General features: G+C 38.0%; 2 protein-coding genes across 3 annotated transcripts; one reads left to right on the forward strand and one right to left on the reverse strand.

Moving 5' to 3' along the window:
• Positions 1-2: 2 nt before the first annotated feature.
• On the reverse strand, positions 3-10,429 carry rhobtb2b (Rho related BTB domain containing 2b). 2 transcript variants are annotated; one of them, XM_084400591.1, is made up of 10 exons: positions 10,395-10,429; positions 7,796-7,997; positions 7,600-7,703; positions 7,323-7,508; positions 5,198-6,144; positions 4,265-4,383; positions 3,913-4,063; positions 3,542-3,630; positions 2,161-2,266; positions 3-2,074 (listed from the first exon to the last, which is right to left on the reverse strand). In XM_084400591.1, exons 2-10 carry the CDS (start codon positions 7,973-7,975, stop codon positions 1,857-1,859), a joined length of 2,100 nt encoding a protein of 699 aa, XP_084256717.1. In that variant the 5' UTR covers positions 7,976-7,997; positions 10,395-10,429; the 3' UTR covers positions 3-1,856. The 2 variants fall into 2 exon arrangements, with proteins under 2 accessions (XP_084256717.1, XP_084256716.1); XM_084400590.1 differs by lacking the exon at positions 10,395-10,429 and adding an exon at positions 9,878-10,377.
• Positions 9,693-16,596, forward strand: stc1l (stanniocalcin 1, like). Its single transcript, XM_084400595.1, has 5 exons — positions 9,693-9,726; positions 13,488-13,607; positions 14,010-14,152; positions 14,557-14,768; positions 15,733-16,596. Exons 2-5 carry the CDS (start codon positions 13,496-13,498, stop codon positions 16,013-16,015), a joined length of 750 nt encoding a protein of 249 aa, XP_084256721.1. The 5' UTR covers positions 9,693-9,726; positions 13,488-13,495; the 3' UTR covers positions 16,016-16,596.
• The last annotated feature ends 3,339 nt before the right edge of the window (positions 16,597-19,935 follow it).

Below are 19,935 nucleotides of genomic sequence, written 5' to 3' on the forward strand. Positions count from 1 at the left end.
GTATAAATAGAATATATTTATGGAAAAATATATTTATTTATATATATGAGAGAGAAAGTAAAACATACACAAAACAATAAATAGTAATTAGTAAAGTAATTTAGAAAATGTAAATTCTAAATATTGGAATCTATACTCCATATTCAACTTTACTGTGAAAACAACATCATAAATGACAGAGTGGTGTTGTAAACGCTCTCTCTCTTTCTCTCTTTTTCACACACACACACACACACACACACACAGCAAAACAAAGGTATACAGAAATTTTAAGCAGACATTTTAAAATAAACGCATTAAACAAAACTATTTTTGTTCTATTATAATTATATTTTTAATATTGACAAGCATTTCCTTTCATTGCAGTTTAGTTTTACAGAACCACCATTGATCGTGTGATATTATGTATTCAGTATCAAGACAAAATTACATCTAAAAGACAGGATTATCACAAGACCTAGATCTCACACAAAACTCAAGTGAATCATTAAAGGGATTGTGCACTCAGAAACACATTCTGTCATTTACTCACCCTCATGAGTACTCCAGACCTGTAATTTGTGGAAACCTTGTGACGTCTGTGGAAAACAAAAGTTTCCTCCATGGAAGAAAAAGTCGTACAGGTTTAGAACGACATGAGGATGAGTAAACACTGTCAAGATGTTCACTTTTTCGTGAACCTTTATTCACATGAAATTCAAGAAAACTTCTGCCTTTATTAAATGTGTAACCACTCAATTCAATATCCAAACTACGCTGTAGTGAAAAATAGCTTGATGACCGTCTAGTGAGGAACTCGCACAGGAAGACTCTGCCAGCAGAATCTCGCCATGACGTCTCAGAACAACAGGACCTAGGCACAATTACGTGGCAAACTCACAATTTCCACTATAATTTCAGCACTAGAGTCTAGTGATCACCTGACGGTCATGCCTGTTATAATCAGGAGAATATATATATATATGATATGATTCAGGGGATGAATCACAAAGAGTCATTGTACAATGTACAATGCTAAAAGTGAAGAATATTATTATTGGCTAAAAATGCACAGCGATTTGTACAAATGTTTTTCGTGTGACTGTTCAGTGTTCCCAGTATCTGCTTTGAGGTGAAACAGTTTTAGATCAGTGGTTATCAATTGGTGTGTGAGGGAAAAACAGCTGAGTGTGGTTAATATAGCAAAATATTTGAAATCTTAATATCTGAAAGATTAGAAATCTCTTTTGGTCTTGATGTCTGCCCAAACCAGCAATGTTATTTTAACTAAAACTTATTCAAATGTTTCTGGTAACTAAAATAAAGCTGAAATAAAACATAAATATCAGTTAACAAACTTATTCCAGTTAGTATATATATATATATACGATACATATATATGTATTATATATATAAAACGGTAACATTTTACAATAAAGTCCCATCAGTTAATGCATTAACCAATATTATTATTAATCTTTGTTAACATTTGTTAAAAAATAAAAAATAAAAAAATCATATGATGAACAATTTTGGCACAATGCTGCATCACCATTTGTTGTCCAGTGTAAAATCTGAGTTGTAAAGCAAAATCAAGTTGGGAACCACTGATCTAGAATCTAGATCACTAAAATACACAAAGGGTTTCTTCATTGTTTTAAGATGAGATGCCTACCTGTTTTACGCACCAGCAGAACGACTATAGTCACATTTGGTAAACATTTCACATTTAGACCTGTTTGGCGGCCATGCCCTACATGATGCCTTACAGGACTTTAAGCACCAAGAACTTTAAAGCACGGTTGCTGAGATGTTGATCTGAAACCAGCTGTGATTTCAACCCTGTGGAAAAAGCAGGACATGTCCCACTCGTCTCCTCAGATGACAGCAGAGGAGGATGAGGACGAAGAGGAAGATGAAGAGGGGTTCGAAGGGGAGGGCGGAAGATTCCACAGCACCCATTTCCGCTTGCTCTGCCGCTTCTGCAACAGGTAGTCCTCCTTTTCCCGCTCCTTCCGTGCTCTCTGGTAGTGGTCGTCCTCCTTCAGGTACCAGACCGGAGGCCAGCGGTGCTTCTCGAAGTATTCTTGGTTCTCTGAAAATGCATCCAAAACAAAAACATGTCAAAAACTGATTCTGGACAAAAAAAAAAAAAAAAAAGACAAAGTTTTCATGCACTACCTGCTGATTTGGCCCTCATGTCCCTGGGGAATTTGCGGCACACGTTGTTGTAGTTGGTGCAGATGTGGTGAAGGCACCAATCGGTGAGCTGGTAGGCACAGTGGAACTGAAATCACATGACAACATGTAAATTGAGTGTTCTTTAAGGAATAATTCACCCAAAAATCATCACTTAGTCGCCATTTATGTTTTTTCAAAACACATAACTGTGGGTTGGTCCGATTCTTTTAAAATTTCTCTTCCTGGTTTTCTTATGTCCCGTTGCCAAAAACTAGTGCCATGAAGCACTAATGGGATTTGAAAGCTACAGTAATGAGAACAGCTATCAAAGCTATCGTATGGCTTCAGAAGACGTCAAATATAACCTTATGGATGTCTTAACGACTTTTCATGGTGTTTCTTTTGGTCCTGTGAACAATATGCTAAATATCTCCATTTGTGTTCCACGGAAGAGTTTGTAATGTTATTAGGGTGAGTTAGCTGTTAGCTGCTTTTTCACTGTCAGTCTATACCAGTTTACCAATGAAACTCAAGCTCTGTTAAAGGCATTTTATGAATCATACCGTTTAGTTTCAGAGTCAAATACAGGAACACATTTACTCACAGAGTGCCTGAGACACAAAAGTGAAGAAATGTCTAGCGTTCCTAAGAGTCTTTAGTAAATCAAGTGACTCAGCTTGACCACTCAGGCATGACAGAATGAACCATGTGAACATTCACAGGAATGCAGCAAAAATGTGTCCTAGAGCAAGACACAGGTTACTGTACTGTTTGCAGGAAACCCATTATTTCCTTAGTCAAGCAGATTCTTTCTTAGTTTACTTGTAACATAATCGTAGGCAAGTACGACAGAGTCTCAGCTCTTGCTGCACAACAGCTCGGTTAATCAATAAAGGAAATGCTAACTTGAAAACATAACCTATGCACTAAGTCTTAAAGGTAGGGTGGGCAATATTCGGAAAGGCTAACAATAGCAAGCTAGCTTTGAAAGCATAAGATCCCACCCTCTGTTCATAGCACCTCCAAACCCACGCCTCCTCAAACACATGAGAGCAAACAGAAGCGTCACGAGAGACGGCGTCACGAGAAACTACCTCATGTCTCAAAGCACATAACATTACAATGATAATGAACATAACTTAAAGAGCACTGACCTGTACCACCTGACTGCTGCAGATTCATTTAGCCGTTGATAGTGTTGCCATTGAAACGCATAAATTCGAGTCACAAACCGCGAATGCAGCATAAGCTCATTGTTTTGGTTCAGGAGGAACTGTAAAAGGCGGCTGCTGTTTCGGTTGTGGCGCTCAGTGACTGGATAACCAGGATAACAAAAAAAAAAATTCAAGACCAAATCACCTACTCTGCCTTTAAACTTTACCTGAGCCATCTCCAGATATACCAGCACATCTTCGTCAATGTCCGTGCCCATGGCGGCTGACTCCTTCAGAACAGTCACAGTATGGAGCTCTGCAGCAAAACACAATTAATACACAAATACATCATTTATTCACCCTGTATGACTTTTTTCTTCAGTGAAACACAAAAGGAGAAGTTTAGCACAATGTTCATGCTGCTCTTTCAATGCATGAAAAGAGTGAATGTTGTTCATTATTAGTTCTTTAAAAGGGATGACAACATATAAACATGATATTTACACAACCGTTCAAAACTTTGGGGACAGACTCTATAAACTCTATAATCCTTGTTAGTTCTTATGTACATTATTGACATGATAATCAATCGTCAGACCTGTGAGGGCGACCAGGTGAGGCAAGCAGAGGCGATTGGCCAAGATAATGAGCTCCATGGCGTCCAGGTCAGGTCTGGAGCAGAAACGTCCCGTGTAGAGATACTCCAGCACAGCCTGCATACTACTACGGGTCGTATTTGGGAACAACACCTGTGAAACCACAACACGTCTTTGAAGATAACATTAACTTCTACACAAATATCAATGTAACACTGTTTGAAATCTTCTCTCAGAGGACACAGGAAAAAGTGAACAAAATGTACAATTTCCCCATTGATTTATCTCTTTTCCACAGTGATGTTTATAAATGTTGTGCATGAATGGGTCACTTCTGTAAAATGCAGCATTTACCTCTTTAGTACAGCTCTCGACAAAAGGCCCACCAAACATGGCTGCCATCCAATCGCAGCTAGAGATGAGCAGGGGTTTGTGGGCCTGAACGGTACCATCATCCAGTTTAAACACCACATCTGGGATACAAAGAAAGAAATCTTTGATGCAGCAAAAACAGACAGCATTATGATCTTACGATAGGGCTGCACGGTGAACGGTAATCGCGATATCGCTAAATATATGCGCTGCATGTTTCAGATCGAAGCGTGGCACTGTGTTCTTTTACACATGCGCAGCTCATGATCCACCAATTGCTTCGCAAAATGATTCACTGTTTCGAAGCACTCGAAATGCCACACACTGGTGACACCTGCAGGTCAGAATGGCTTAAACGCAATGAAAACTCCACCCAACATGCATAAAAACATCTGTCACAAACCAATAGGTTGTTGAAAGTGTAATATATTAAATGCAATTAGTAAATCATCTAATACCATTACATTATGTGTTATTTTAGTAAATTGTAGGGCTTGTTTTGTTTGTTTTATGGAGAGCTTGGTTAATCAGACCAATAAGAGACTATTAACAACAACCAAAGGCTTTAAGATGGTGCACTCGTATTACTATGAATGGGAGAAAGACCGACACAGACACTAGTTCATTGGTTCACAGAGACCTAGTGGCAAACCATTGAAATTCTGAAACAGTATTGACGTAACGAATCCTCATTTACTAAAGTCATGTGACTTTGGCAGCCTGAAAACGCTGGTTCGAAACAAATAATTTGCTAAGGTTTTGAAGCTTCACAAAGCAGTGTTTCGAAAGCGCCCATCACTATTGTACAGAGAAATTTTACAATAGTTAATAAAGAAATAATTAAACTAATTCGGAATTCAATTATATCCCCAAATTGTGCCCTACTTTACTACATGAGATAAAAACAACTTTAACCTGAGAAAGTTCCTTTAGCCAAGCATTCCTTCACCCGATTGGTCCGTCGCACATGGAAAGCCTTTGTGATCTCCTGGTTCATGAAGGCCTCGTCGTTGAGGATGTTGGCGACCATCATGCGCAAGTCAAACACTTCCAGCAGCTCGGCGATGTGGGCGATGTGCATCAGGTCCTTCTCGTGCTCGTCCAACTGTCCAGTGTATAGGTAACGCATGACCACGCGAAACGGCCCGAGCAACACCGACGGGTCCATGTGCACCACCGTCATTGGCCGGGAGATGAACGTGACGGGGTCCTGGACTGTTTCTCTCCTGATGCCGACGAAAGCCCGACCCAAAGACGACAGAAGTCGCCCCTCGCGCCCACCCTCCAGGATCCCATCAGAGTCTACACCGGTCAGAGTCCCGTCACTGATGCAGGCCCTGAGGTTGACCCTGCTTTCTTCATCGCTGCTCTCACACATGTCAAAGCTGGCGGCCCACGTAGGGAGCTCCCAACCGGGAGGTTGCTTGCCGTCAGCCTCTGCCTTCACATCCTGGAGAAAAAGGTCGTAGAATTTCGAAGAGGCCGTGGCGAGGTAGACTTTATGAGCAAAGACTCGCTGGTGCTCTTGGAGGACCAGAACCACATCAGCACACAGCGGCTCCTCCAGCAGCAGGGCAGGGTGCTCCTCAGTGGTGGAAGGAGGTGGCGGGATGACTATAGCGGGCGGAGGAGGCTTTGGAGGCAGGAAAGGCGCCTGCAAAAGAGGCCGTTGGACGTCCCTCAAGTGAGACTTCCAGAACTGCAGGTGGCGCCGTGAGATGAGAGCAGCGCGAATGGCATTGTCAAACACGTCCTTCACTCCAAACTGAGCCACAACGCTGGTCTCGAAGTACGGGACACCCAGTTCTTTGGCCACCTCGCGACCCTTCTCAGGAGGAAGAATCTCATTTGCTTTGATGGGTCTGTAAAGTCGGTTGATGGAGAAATGTCAACAAAAAGGTTGTACTACAATATCTTTAATGTGAATGCTACATATTTGTTACATTCTTGCATTAATTAAAAACGCCCTCAATACATGATGCTCAATTTAGCCAATTAAATAGTCTGAAAGCCAAAGACACACAGACGGACCAAGGCTTATTTCTTGCTATTCCTAATCAGAACCAGGTGACATTAATATAGAGACATTTATACTTAGTAGTATTTTTATACTCATAATTTAGAGAAGCAAGTGATACTTATAATATAAAGACATGTATAATTACTAGTATTTTTAATATTTATAATATAGATAACATTGTATGTTTTATAAGTTAGAGAAGCTTGTGGTATTTGAAATATAGAGATGTTTACATTTGTTTTTTTTATTTGTTTTTTATGCAGTATAATTACTTTTTTTAAATACAGATTTAGTTTTTTGAAAGAAATTAATATTAATACTTTTAATCAGCAAAGCTGCATTAAATTGATCAAAAGTGACTGTAAAGCCATTTATAATGTTACAAAATATTTAATTTGAATGTTACAAAATATTTCATTTTCAAATAAATGCTGTTGTTTTGAACATTCTATTCATCAAATAATCCTAAAAAAATTATCATGGTTCCCACAAAAATATTAAGCAGCACAACTGTTTTCAACATTGACAATAATAAGAAATGTTTCTTGAGCAGCGAATCAGCATATTAGAATGATTTCTGTAATGATGCTGAAAATTCAGCTTTGAATCACAGGAATAAATGACATTTTACAATATACTCAAACAGAAAACAGTCATTTTAAATTGTAATAATACTTCACGATATTATATTTACAGTATTCTTGATCAAATAAGTGCAGCTTTGGTGAGCAGAAGACTTTAAAGAGAAAAAAACTATTAAAAAAATCTTACCAACCCTAAGCTTTTAAATGGTAACATAGATTTTAACAATAGATACATATGCATTTTTAGACACCATTTCATTGAAAAAATATATATACATCTGCACATATTAATAAAAAAAAAAATTCCAGGAAGAGAAAGACTATAAATTTTGAGAAAGACTATCAATTTTTAATTAGCATAATGAGCACAAATACCCAAATTCTTATTTCAATGGGTCTTTAAATAACAGATTGAAAGTTGTGATCGACAATTCACCTGGCAAGAGGCCTCCGTCCCCTATTAACAGCCTCCAGGTCAGCGTAACGCAGGTCTAACTGGCAGCCCACCAGGATGACTGGGGCGCGAGGGCAGAAGTGCTTGATCTCTGGGTACCACATGGTCTTCACGTGAAAGAGAGAATTGGGGTTGGCGATGGAGAAGCACAGGACCACCACATCTGACCTGGTGTACAAACACAAGATAAAACATTTAAGATGTCCTCAAAAGAATATTTCAGATGTTGTTTCATTTCCAACAAAATCCACAAACACACCTGCCGTAAGCAAAGCGCCGGTCTTTGTGGTGGTCTCCGAAAGTGTCCCATAATCGAAGAGACACGCTTACATCATCCACTACATCTCTGGAGCGCTCCAGAACCTTCAAAAACAGGCACAAGAATTGGATTCATGGGTTACAATACTTATCTTATGCTTTTGAAGTGTCATGAGCGGAGAGATAAAAGTCCAGACCTCTTGACAGACTCTATACTGGTCAATGGCCCAGACGGTGGGCACATGCGTGGCGAGTAGCTGGTACTGCGTAAGAGTGGCGTTACATGCTCGGGCACAGATCAGCCGCGTTTTGCCCACAGCATTGTCCCCCACCACCACACATTTAATGGTCTCCACATTAGGCCTCTCATAGTCCATGTCAGTATCTCTAAACTGGGACCTAAAAGCAATGGATAAAGACACAATTAACACTCATAAAACTTGAAAATACTAGGATAATACGAGGATAAATTCCTTACATAATCAAGCATGATACTGCAAATGATGTCTATAAATATATACTCTATTTTTTCCTCATGTTCAACGTGCAAGCAAGATTATTAATCAAAAGATTAAGTATTGCATGTGATTATGTAGACATAACATCAAAAACACAAAAAGACAATAACTTAAATGGCAATAAAAGCTTTGTGACATAACAATAATAATAGGTTATAATGCAGTATCCATATTTTGCCATCCATAATTGTTTTAGCTCATTTTCACTCAGTCTGTTAGGCAGATGTTTGAGAAATGAAAGGAATATTTATACTTCATCCACATATTAGATGATTAGATGCATACTTTCCAAATAGGCTAAAGCCTAAATTCAATCTGTTCATCATAAAGCGATCGAGGCTCATCAGAAAATTTGGACTAAACCGCTCAATACATATGGATTAGTTTTACGATCTCTTTATGAACTTTTTGAAGCGTCATAGTGGTAGGTGCGTAGCTGTCAATGGAGGGACAGGAAGCTCTCAGATTTCATTAAAAAGGGCGAGTAATTAATGACAGAATTTTTATTTTTTTGGGTGAACTAACCCTTTAATGGGTGGGCTAGCGTGTATGAGTGGTAGAGATGGTCAAGGCAGAGAGAGAGGAAAAGTCAAGAAATTAACCCAGGACTGTTAAAAAGACTATGTGGTCTGTACACCGTTTTCAGAACTGGTGTGCCAAAGAAAGATCTGGCTATTGATTTTAAAACAATAACCAAAATTGACGTAGACCAGGCTCTGCATCAGTTGCCACCGTGAAAAATGGGTTTCAGCAGTTATGTCGGCCTACCGGCTTAACCGGTACATAAATGATCCATCGATCCTGGTGTCTGTTGAAAGATCCAGAGTTTATCACTAGCAACAAAGTTTTCATTGGAGTAGTGAAAACTCTTTGCCAAGAAGCACGTGACAAAACATCCATACTGCGTTAACTTTCTTTTGGAGAATTTGATGTTTCCCCATTCCAAGAGATGGAGCTGCACATGACTAAAATACCTGCCAGAGAGACGTTTTAAAGATGGCCGCAGAGTGAAGACTTGCCTTAAAGGGACTTTGACATGGGACGTAGAGCTAAAGAAGGCAACCGCCAACTAAAGCCCAAAACATTTCATCCACCAATACGGTACAAAGATACAAAGAAAGCTTAAGTACGGGGATTTATGTTTGAGCAGTCTAAATCCACTGTCCTCTCGCCTCATTGACGAAATACCACCCAATCTACATTTAATCTCCATTCAAAGCGGACAAACATTCAAACGGCACAATTAAAATCGTAATTTTTACAAAAGGGGGTCTTTTAAGAAAAATAGTCCAGTAGCCTACATTGGAGCAGCAAAAATCATTTATTATTACTCCGCAATTCCACATAGAAAAATTTACTTTTCTGTAGCGAACCATTTTAGCAACAACTTATTCTTATAGATTTTTTTTTTTCTAGAAAGTTATGAAAAGATTAAAACTAAGGCAGAGAAATATCCATTTTAGCGATCATTTTACAAAAACTATTTTATGCACCTAAGGCGTAGCTATTGACCAATCAGAATCAAGCATTCCAGAGCCGTAAAAAACAGGTTCGACGCTCTCAGAATCACCTGCACAAATTCGCCTACGATGCCGAGCAATGCTGTCTAGGTAGGCAGCTCAATAGGTTGAAACACAGCCTTCACACTGAACTTATGTAATAGCTTACTCCTCATTTCCGTATAATGTCCTGCTCAAGAAAGCAATTAATGTAACGTTAACCTACACAATCGCATGCATTTATGAACACACGAGACCTTACCGAAGTGAACTGAAGGGATGCATCGGGTTGGCAGTCGTTTGTGCTCTTAGAGAGGAAGGTGATAAAATGCCCGTTGTATGCGGCGTGCACCTGAAACGAACCGGGCATACACTTCATTTTCCCGGCGGAGAAGCAGAAGATACAGAATTAGGCTATGCCACCGTAGTTTACCGCATCCAGACCTAAGCTAACCCATGTTACCACCAAACGCCCTAATTCTTAAGATCATTTTATTAAAATAAACCGACTGAATGAGCAGAAAAGCGCGACGGCTGTAGGCTTCTGATTCGTGACATTCCCGGTGGCTCCTTGGTTTCTCTTCCGCATGTAGGCAGCGCCATCTGACGCACCACACTAAGGGTGTTGAGAATGGGGTGGCTGAAATGAAAGAGTCGAAAAGACTACAACAAATAATTATAGTTCACACATATAGTTACCTCAAGCTTCATAACTACCAACCTGCTGCCCTCTATAGTTATCTTAAAATAGGCCTATCTGCCTTTTCCACCATCCTCACCTCAATAGTGTGCGCTGCTTCTATTTGTATATCCGACACTCACTGCAAACTAGCCTATATGCTCTCGTTAATAAAGACTGAACATTAATAAACCTGCAGTGTATGGCAAGCCGTTTTGACTTGTATTCTTTCCCAGGATAGCCTACTGATTTTTACTAGTTGAAATTCCAATTTCACAAATCAGAAATACAATTCTTACTAGTAAAAATCATATTTTTTTATTATCAATAATTGCGTGGTAAATAGTGCAAATGTCTGTTCTTGAAATCAACAATTGAATTGCTACTATTATTTTTACTTATTTTTTATATCAATAATTCGATTGTCATTAGTGACCATGTTAATTCCTGATAGCTATCATGAATGATTGTTATAAGAAAGCCGTTTTAGATATCTGAAATTACTCTCCTAATTATTGATATCAGGAATACATGTTCAGATATCAGAAATAACAAATGTAACATGTTGAAATATACAGATATCAAGAATAACATTTCAACTAGTGAAAATTGTGCGTTTGTTGCTTTGTGTTGATCTTTAAAGCCATCAATGAAGTCCAGAGTAAAATTATTTAAATTGATATGGTTTAATACAATATTTTTATTATAATATTAGCGTTTGTATTTATAATATCAGCATTTGTATTAATAATTTTTACAGTTCTTATTTGTTAAAGCCTGTTATCCCTTTTTTTTATGAGGACAGCATCAAGTGATGATCCATGTTCTCCAGCAAAGCTTCTTGTGCTTTTATGGAAGAACGTTCACATGCTCATTGTCACTAAATAACAATAGTAACAGGATTTTTTTGTTTACACTTTATTTTAAGGTGTCCCTTTTACAGTGTATTTGTACATTTGAGTAATAAGAATTAACTAGGGTTAGGATTAGGGTGTGTTTTAGGGTTAGTTGCATATAATTATGCACAATTCATAGTAATTACTACTAACTACATGTAACGTGTAAGAAGGACACTGTAAAATAAAATGTGACTCCTTTTTACTCTTCAAAATCTACAACTTTCGGATTATTTCCAGGTTTAAATTGGAGATTTTTTTTTTTTTTTCAGATTTCCAATATCATCTCAGACTTTTGGGACCCACTTTCTTAGATGAAGATTCTTCCTCATTTTATGAAAAAAAAAAGAAAAGCTTGAATGGTGATGAATTCTCATGCAGGATGAATTTACTGAAGGTGTGCTATACATAGGCTACATTTACATTTTCTGCTTAACCCCAAATTGTTGTATTACCTGCTAAAGGCGTTTATGGCACAATCATCACATTCAGCTTTTTTTTTTTTTGTTGTTGTTGAAAAATCAATATTTATGACTTCAATGTCATGTAGTCTGAGATTCAACAGATTATTGGAAAATTAAAGGCTGTGTGTGTTTGTTCCAACTCAATCATGTTATTCAGTAAAGATGTGGGTGTGAGTTTTCCTGCCCTACTTCATTTACAAACTGCAGGCATTTGTGTGAACAAAGGTAATAAAACCAAAATAGCTGCGTCTCCATCCCCCCTCTAAGAAACCAGTGAGTGCTTTGATCATTATCAGTAATTAACCCTTTAGGGGAGGAAATTTCTTTAGGCTAATGAAGTTCATCATGGAAAACACATCACTTCCTATAGCCTTTGCAAGATCCACTGATTAGACACTTACAAACGCTTCTCCTTCAGATCCTGTGGGAACGGATGTTCAGTCAACCACATGACCAGTTCTGACAAGCTACATTTGTCTGTTTTGATGAAGCTTGTACCTTTAGCACAATTACCTGTGCCAGGTGTGAAAAAACTCCCTGAACCCTCTTTGAGAACAAGAGCATCAAATAAGAGAGATGTGCATACAGTAAATCACATTGAAATTAAATCCAAACCAAACACTAGAAGTGTTTTCTACAAAGAAGCCACTGAGCGTGACTTGCTTGAGAGGGATATCATTGGGAATATCATAATATTGTTACAGAACAGGGTAAATCATCATGATCCTCCAGATGAGAATGTAAAGCAAACATCATTTATGATAAGAAAATGATAGTGTGTGTTTAATCAATTAGATATGCTATGGTGCAATATTAAGAAATGGAATAATAAAAAAAAAAGAAGTCGCCATTAAATGTAAGTGCCCTATTGTGACGTATATCGGAGTAAAACGGCTTTTCGAACAAGAAAAAATGTAGGGCAGAACTTGATCTTGTCCATAGGGACTTGATTGGACGCCATTACATGGTTGTCATTTCCTATTGGTCGATCTCATGTGACACCAGTAAACATGTCATCAGAGAAAAGTAGAGGGCTGCCTACTATATAGTAGGCGAAAAACAGTACGTGACAAAAGAAGTATGTCCAAATTCACAGTATTCATAAAAGAGTACTCCAAAAGTACCTGGATGGCCTACTACTTCCAGGTAGATTCTGAAGTGTGCATACGATGGACACTTTACTATCCCATGAGGCCACCCACGGGAGAGAATTTGTGACGCTGGTAGATCACATGATGACAAAATGGCAAATGTAGTACGTCCAGATTACATTCATACTACACACACTCATACTATATATAATGTACTTTTTTAGCTATCGTGAAGTAATTACTTATTCGAAAAAAGTACCTACTCAAGAGAGCATGCGATTTCGGACACTGCCCATATGTTGCAAGACAGAGGGCAAGTTATTTTGATTAAAAATGATGATGGCACATTAATTAAAAATAATAATAATGTGCACAGATAAATCATTCATAATAAATACTGCAAAATACATAAAATAAAAATTGTCTATGATGATTTTATGTTTACCCCTGTTTGCTTATAAGTAGCAATATGATTCTCTCAAGTATCTGAAATCATTTAAATGTCCAACTGGAGATAAAATCATAGCAGGTGGGTCTGCATTAATATCAGTCCATGAATATTTACAAAGAGATGGAAAGTTTGAGCTTTCGGATCCTGCGTTCTGATTGGTGATGGTGGGGATTTATGAGCCGTCAAGCTCAGCTGAAGATCTGTATAAAGCTGAGGTTGTCACCAACCTGAAACACAAACCCACAGAATCAGCAAAGGTCTCTTGTTTTCATCCCTTGTTTTTGGTTCTAGGTGCAGACATGCTTCTGAAAAGCGGATTTCTTTTGCTCCTCGTTTTGGTTACATCTGCGTTTCAAACAGATCAGGAACCTGCACAACCAAGACGAGCACGATTCTCATCCAACAGCCCTAGTAAGTATTATTTTCTTTATTGAATGGTCACTTTGTTTTTGTTTTAAGAGTAGCCTATGGGCAAATGTTCAAATCCTTAGTGGTTATAAGGTTGTAGGTTCAATTCCAGAAGAACATTATTTTTTAAGGTTTGTTTTTGGTTAGCCAGGAAGGTTTTCTTAATGGATTGTAGAACATTATTCTAACTAAGGTTCCCCTAACCTTATAAGTTATTTTTAGTAAGTATTTTAGTAACTTATAAGTTAACTAACGTTGGGGGGGGGGACGTTCTGTGTTTGCTGGGTTTCACCTTTGAGCAAAATATTACACCTTCAGGACTGTCTCTGTAGCAAAAAGGCCTACTTTTACACTGCTCTGAATAAAACTGTTTCTCAAAACAAGTATTTTTCCTTCCTCCTCCAGCTGAGGTTGCCCGGTGCCTGAACGGAGCTCTTCAGGTCGGCTGCTCCACCTTCGCATGTCTGGAAAACTCGACCTGCGACACTGACGGCATGCACGAGATCTGTAACGTCTTCTTCCACACTGCTGCTGTGTTCAACACAGAGGTAGGCCTACAAAACATCATTAATCAGAACCATTTATTTACTCCTCTAAGTAAAGGCCCGTTCACGCCAAGAACGATAACTATATCAGCGTTCACACCAGCAGACGATATAGTTCTGTTCTACCGCTTTAAATGCTCGAGCTCGTTACAGCAAGATGGATTCTGATTGGCTGTCAATGTTTGTATCGTTCATCAGCTGGATACAATTCTGAAAGTGATTCCAATTATATCGTTTCTCTGTGCCGTTATCGTTATGTGGTGTGAACTCTGCTATTCTTACTGAGAACGATTTTTAAAACTATATCTTTATCGTCCTTAGTGTGTGAACGGGCCTTAACATTGCATTTCCCCCGTTTGCTTATATAATATAGCAATATGAGTCATTTTCGATTTTTTCCCCCCCAGGGTAAGACGTTTGTGAAAGAGAGCATCAAGTGCATCGCCAACGGTATCACCTCTAAGGTCTTCCAGACCATCAAACGCTGTTCCACCTTCCAGAAGATGATTGCTGAAGTGCAAGAGGAATGTTATAAGAAGCTTGACATCTGTGAAGTGGCCCGATCCAACCCTGAGGCCATTGGTGACGTGGTCCAAGTGCCCAGCCACTTCCCGAACAGGTAATATAGCGTGTGAACTTGTTTTGGAGTGAGTGATGATTGGTCTACCGGACTTAAAGTGATAAAACACGAAAAAAAAAAAATTCCTACATTTTGTCATCATTTACTCATCCTTATGTTGTTCCAAACCTGTATGAGTTTCTTCTGTTGAACAGAAAAGAAGATATTTTGAAGAATGTTGACAACCAGACCACCCATTGACTTCCATTGTGTCAATGGCTACTGTGTCAACTGTCTGGTTACCAACATTCTTCGAAATATCTTCTTTTTAGTTCAACAGAAGAAACTCATACAGGTTTGGAACAACGTAAACTTTTTAAGTGAACTAATTCAGATTTTCAGTTTAGACCACATTTACACTGTCAGCCCAAATCAGATTATTTGGAATATTATGTGATCATTTACTCACTCTCATGTTTTTCACTTGCATGGGGTTTTGTCTTCGGTGAAACAAAAAAGTGAATTTTTGACAAAAAAAAAAAAATCCATATAATAGCGATAGATAGATTTTTTTTCAGTTTACATTTTTTACTTTATTTTCATTTTTGCTTTACATACAATATTGCCTAATCAACAACACACACAACAAAATAAACAGTGAAAAAATTAAAATATTAAAATTAAAATAATGATTATGAGCCAAATTCAAGTTCAAGGTGTTAAAATAAGGTTCCAATATAATTTACATCACAATACAATATACAGTACATTTTAAAGTTAAAATGAAATAAAAAATGCCATTTTGTACTATACTGTATATAAGTCTTCTGAAGCCATATGAAAAATTTGTGTGAGGAACAGACCAAAATGTTTTGTTGTTGTTGGACCTTTCGGAGCTTGATCACCATTAGTCACTAGGAACTGTTAAAGAGCTACACCTTTTTACATTTTAGATGAAATATTATTTTTATAAAATGAGCTCACTCGACTGTACGCACTAATCCCTCGTACTTTTGTGTCGCAGGTACTACAGCACGCTTCTTCAGAGCTTAATGGAGTGTGAGGAAGACACCGTGGAGGTGGTGCGAGCCGGGCTGGTGTCCAGACTGGGACCTGACATGGCCACACTTTTCCAGCTGCTTCAGAACAAGCCCTGCCCGTCCGAACCTGCTGCCGCCGGGACTTCTGGGATGGAGGGCCACACCGGCTTCCGCTGGCCCCCCATGTTCAAGATCCAGCCCAACCTGCGCAACAGGGACCCCACTCACCTCTTCGCCAGGAAACGCTCAGTCGAAGGAAGCTCTTAGAGTCGCACACGGCCCTCCATTTGATGTAAGCGGAAGATGGTTATTAGTGATTAGTGCATTAAAAATGTAGTTTTATAATGGGACACAACGGAAATCTTTGCTTAGTTCACAATAACCAACAACTACTTGATTTTTTTAACTGCATTACATTGAATATACAAGCCAATGTCATGTTTTAGACTCTTAATATTGAATTTTGGTTAATGGCCTTATGCAAGAGAAGCTAAATTACGATGCACAGGATATTATCATGAAAAAGGAAACCTGTCACCTTGAACAACTTGTAGTGGCAGGGCAGAAATATTTATTAGTGTACTCTGAAAATAATTTATATTTATTTTTCCTACCAAATGTAATTTATATAGTTTATTGTTGTGATCTGAGTCTGAAAAAAAAAAGTCTTTATTCTTTAAGTGAGGGAGAAAACTACATATTTCTGGATATGTTTCAGATATGTTTCCTATGCTGGCCATGGGAAATATTATACGTGATTAAGAAGGGCATTCTTTGTTCCTGTTGGTGATATTGTGTAGTTGAATGTGCTTGGATAGAAATAAAAATGTAAAACTGCCTGATATACTAAATAGTTTCATCTTTCATTCTTTCATTGCTTACGGTCTGACATTTGTCCATTGATGTGGCCAATAGCATCCATACAAATCATGTTCCAAATTCCAATAGAATCTAATGAACACATCAAACTGCAATGTGTTTTTGTATTCACAAGGGGGCGCTGCTTTCAAACACATTACGTTCTTACAATTTTTACCAGACAAAACAATGTTGCTGGATAAGAAGTTGATACCCCACAATCACATATTTGACCTAATGAGCTGAGAGCTAAGTGTATTTACATATTCGTTTGTATATTTTTGCATGTTACAGTAGGAAATCTTCTCATATCAAAACTGCACAACTTGACTAGCTCAATGAAATGTGCTACTAGAGAGGTTTTGACCCAACCCAAATGCAATGTTGTTGTACAAATATTAAGATTTGTTCCTCCCTGCATTGCACTATATTATAATGCTGCTCAATGATCAAGTTGTAGTTAAAAATTATTTAATAGTCCTACTGTGTACTGTGTTTAGGATTGGCCTACCTATAGGCTAATGCTAGCTATTAAATTAGCCTATAATTACTTTTTTATGTGGTTTAAGAAAGATTAATTTCTCCACAGAGGACAAAAGTGTCCATAGAAACATCAAATCCAAATGGACATAAATGGAAAACATTAGTTGTGTTCAACTAAGCCCATTTCCACCACATTAGAAAAAAATATCATGTTTTGGTAAATCATAATTAAGACATACAAAGTCAGAATTATGACATACAAAGTCATAATTATGACAAAGTCGAATGACAATGGTCAATTATGAGATAAACTCATCTTCTAAATGATGACATAAAGTCAAATTTATTGTCATAAGTAGTCCTTTCATGTCATAATTTAGACTTTTTATCTCATAGTTACGACTTAATATCTTAACGTAGACTATCCCCCGGTTTCACAGATGAGGCTTAAACTAGTCCCAGACTAAAAGTGCATGTTTGCACTGTTTTAACTGAAAGCAACATACACTGGTGTAGCCTATCTTAAGATGTCAGTGCCATTGATTTGTCTCAAGATGCACACCAGTAATGTTTTTTCCTAAGGTATAAGCTATACGAAGGCCTAATCCTGGCTTAATTTAAGCCCTGTCTGTGAAACCAGGCCTATATATCATAATTATGACTTTTTATGATTTAGCCTACCAAAGCATGATTTTTTTTTTCTTATGTGGTGGAAATTGGCTTTCGAGGAGTGGATGAAAACACAATCCATTTATCTTGCCCTTCAACCTTTGTGTTCAAATGAATTACATCACTGACAAGAGATGATTGTAACCACACACTTTTCTAAAACAAAAATCCAGTTTCCAAACTTCCCAGAATCATTGCCTAAGACAGAAGTGGTGTGGTGCTGTTGCCGAACTGAGACCGAACAAATAAACATCTAATCAAGTGATCTAGAAAGCAAAGCTTGCTCTTGGGTGTTTTGCGGGCAAAAGGAACACAGGGGAAACAACTGGTATAAACAGACAGACGATACTGTTATTATCCTATAAAAGTTACATCACAAAGCCTTTTAAATTTAGTCCTTCCTGCATAAATGATGATGGGGAAAAGAGCAAACAGACGGATAAAGTTACACGTGTGAGAGTGTTTATGAGACATTGAAAAAGAATAAAGTCTGTTTTAAAACTATAAAATATGAACACCCTCTCATTCTGAGGTCATCTCATTACGCCTCGGACACAAACACTCAATAAAATGTGATTTATTATTCCATGCACATTGTATCATAGTCTAAATAGTTCAGTAAGCTCGTATTTTCTTACATGAATATCCATTGATTTGTATTACTGCTGTCTGCTCTAATAGCAATATGCATTTTTTTCATCTGTACTTTGTAAACTGCAAAGAATCTGCCTTGAGCATTTATAAACTGCCCTTGCTTGCTAGGTCTATCGTCATATTCCTTTCTTTTCCTGCCTCAAAATGTGTCAACACATCAGCCCTATCGTAACACACACACACAGATGTCAGGACACCTTGGCACCGAAACCAAGAGAGCTTAGAGAAATAAACAGAATGAATGACGGTGTCATCACCGGCACCTGAAGGCAGCGACGTATCAGACAGCTCTCAAAACACTGAGTGTGTGCAGGGAATGTAGAAAGGTGCATTAGACTATCAAAAAAAAAAAAAAAAAAAAGCACACTGAGAGTTCAAGCATTATTATTTATGGTAATTTTGACCTAATGATTATCACAACTTCCGTTTTAATGCAGACTTTAAAACAGTCTTCATTAAAGTCTGCATAAAAGTCTCTTTAGCCTAATGCTAACTACAGAACTTTTTGCACTTAAAAATCTAAAACCGCTATAAGATATTCCTGAGGGAACCCATGTGGTAAAAAAAATTAAAAAAAATATTTTGGACTACAAACTGAACAGATCTATATCACACAAGCACAACACACGTGTAATTGGCATTAGATATGCCATGCTAAGCCTTTGGCTTACAGCTTGGTAACGTAACACCTTTATTGAGGCCAAATAATTACATTTGTTTGCTCGAATGTTTGTCTAGAGGCCGTTGGTTGTAATGACAGCGCCGTCACTAGAAGAGCACTCGAGTCGTTTATCCAAGACTTTCGTGGACCATCTGTCAGAGGTGATAATGGCTGATGGTTAATTGCACCTCATGGCCCATTAGCTGCTCATAAAGGCAGGTGTGTAGTTCATAGATAGCTTTTACAGGGGTGCAATGGCTCAAGACTGGCAGATGCGACTCGTAACGGCTCCTATTTCCAGGCATTAATACAATTACGACCCTTTCCTGCCAAAAGCAACAAGATTACTGAGAGTGAACAGACAAAGATGCTAAAAGGGTTTTGATGGATCAAACTAATCAAACACATGCCTATCTATCTATCTATCTATCTATCTATCTATCCATTCATGTCTGTTTATCCATCCATCCATCTCTATCTATCTATATCTGTTTGTCTATCTATCTATCCATCCATCCACCCACCCACGTCTGTCTATCTATCTATCTATCTATCTATCTATCTATCTATCTATCTATCTATCTATCTATCTATCTATCTATCTATCCATCCATCCATCCATCCATCCATCCATCCATCCATCCATCCAACCATCCCTATCTATCTATGTTTATCATCTATCTATCTATCTATCTATCTATCTATCTATCTATCTATCTATCTATCTATCTATCTATCTATCTATCTATCTATCTATCTATCTATCTATCTATCTATCGATTCATGTCTATCCATTCATTTCTATCCAGCCATCTCTATCCATTCATTTCTATCCATCCATCTCTATCTATCTATCCATCCA

The sequence above is a fragment of the Rutilus rutilus genome (genome assembly GCF_951802725.1).
Source record: "Rutilus rutilus genome assembly, chromosome: 25".
Lineage (NCBI taxonomy): Eukaryota > Metazoa > Chordata > Actinopteri > Cypriniformes > Leuciscidae > Rutilus > Rutilus rutilus.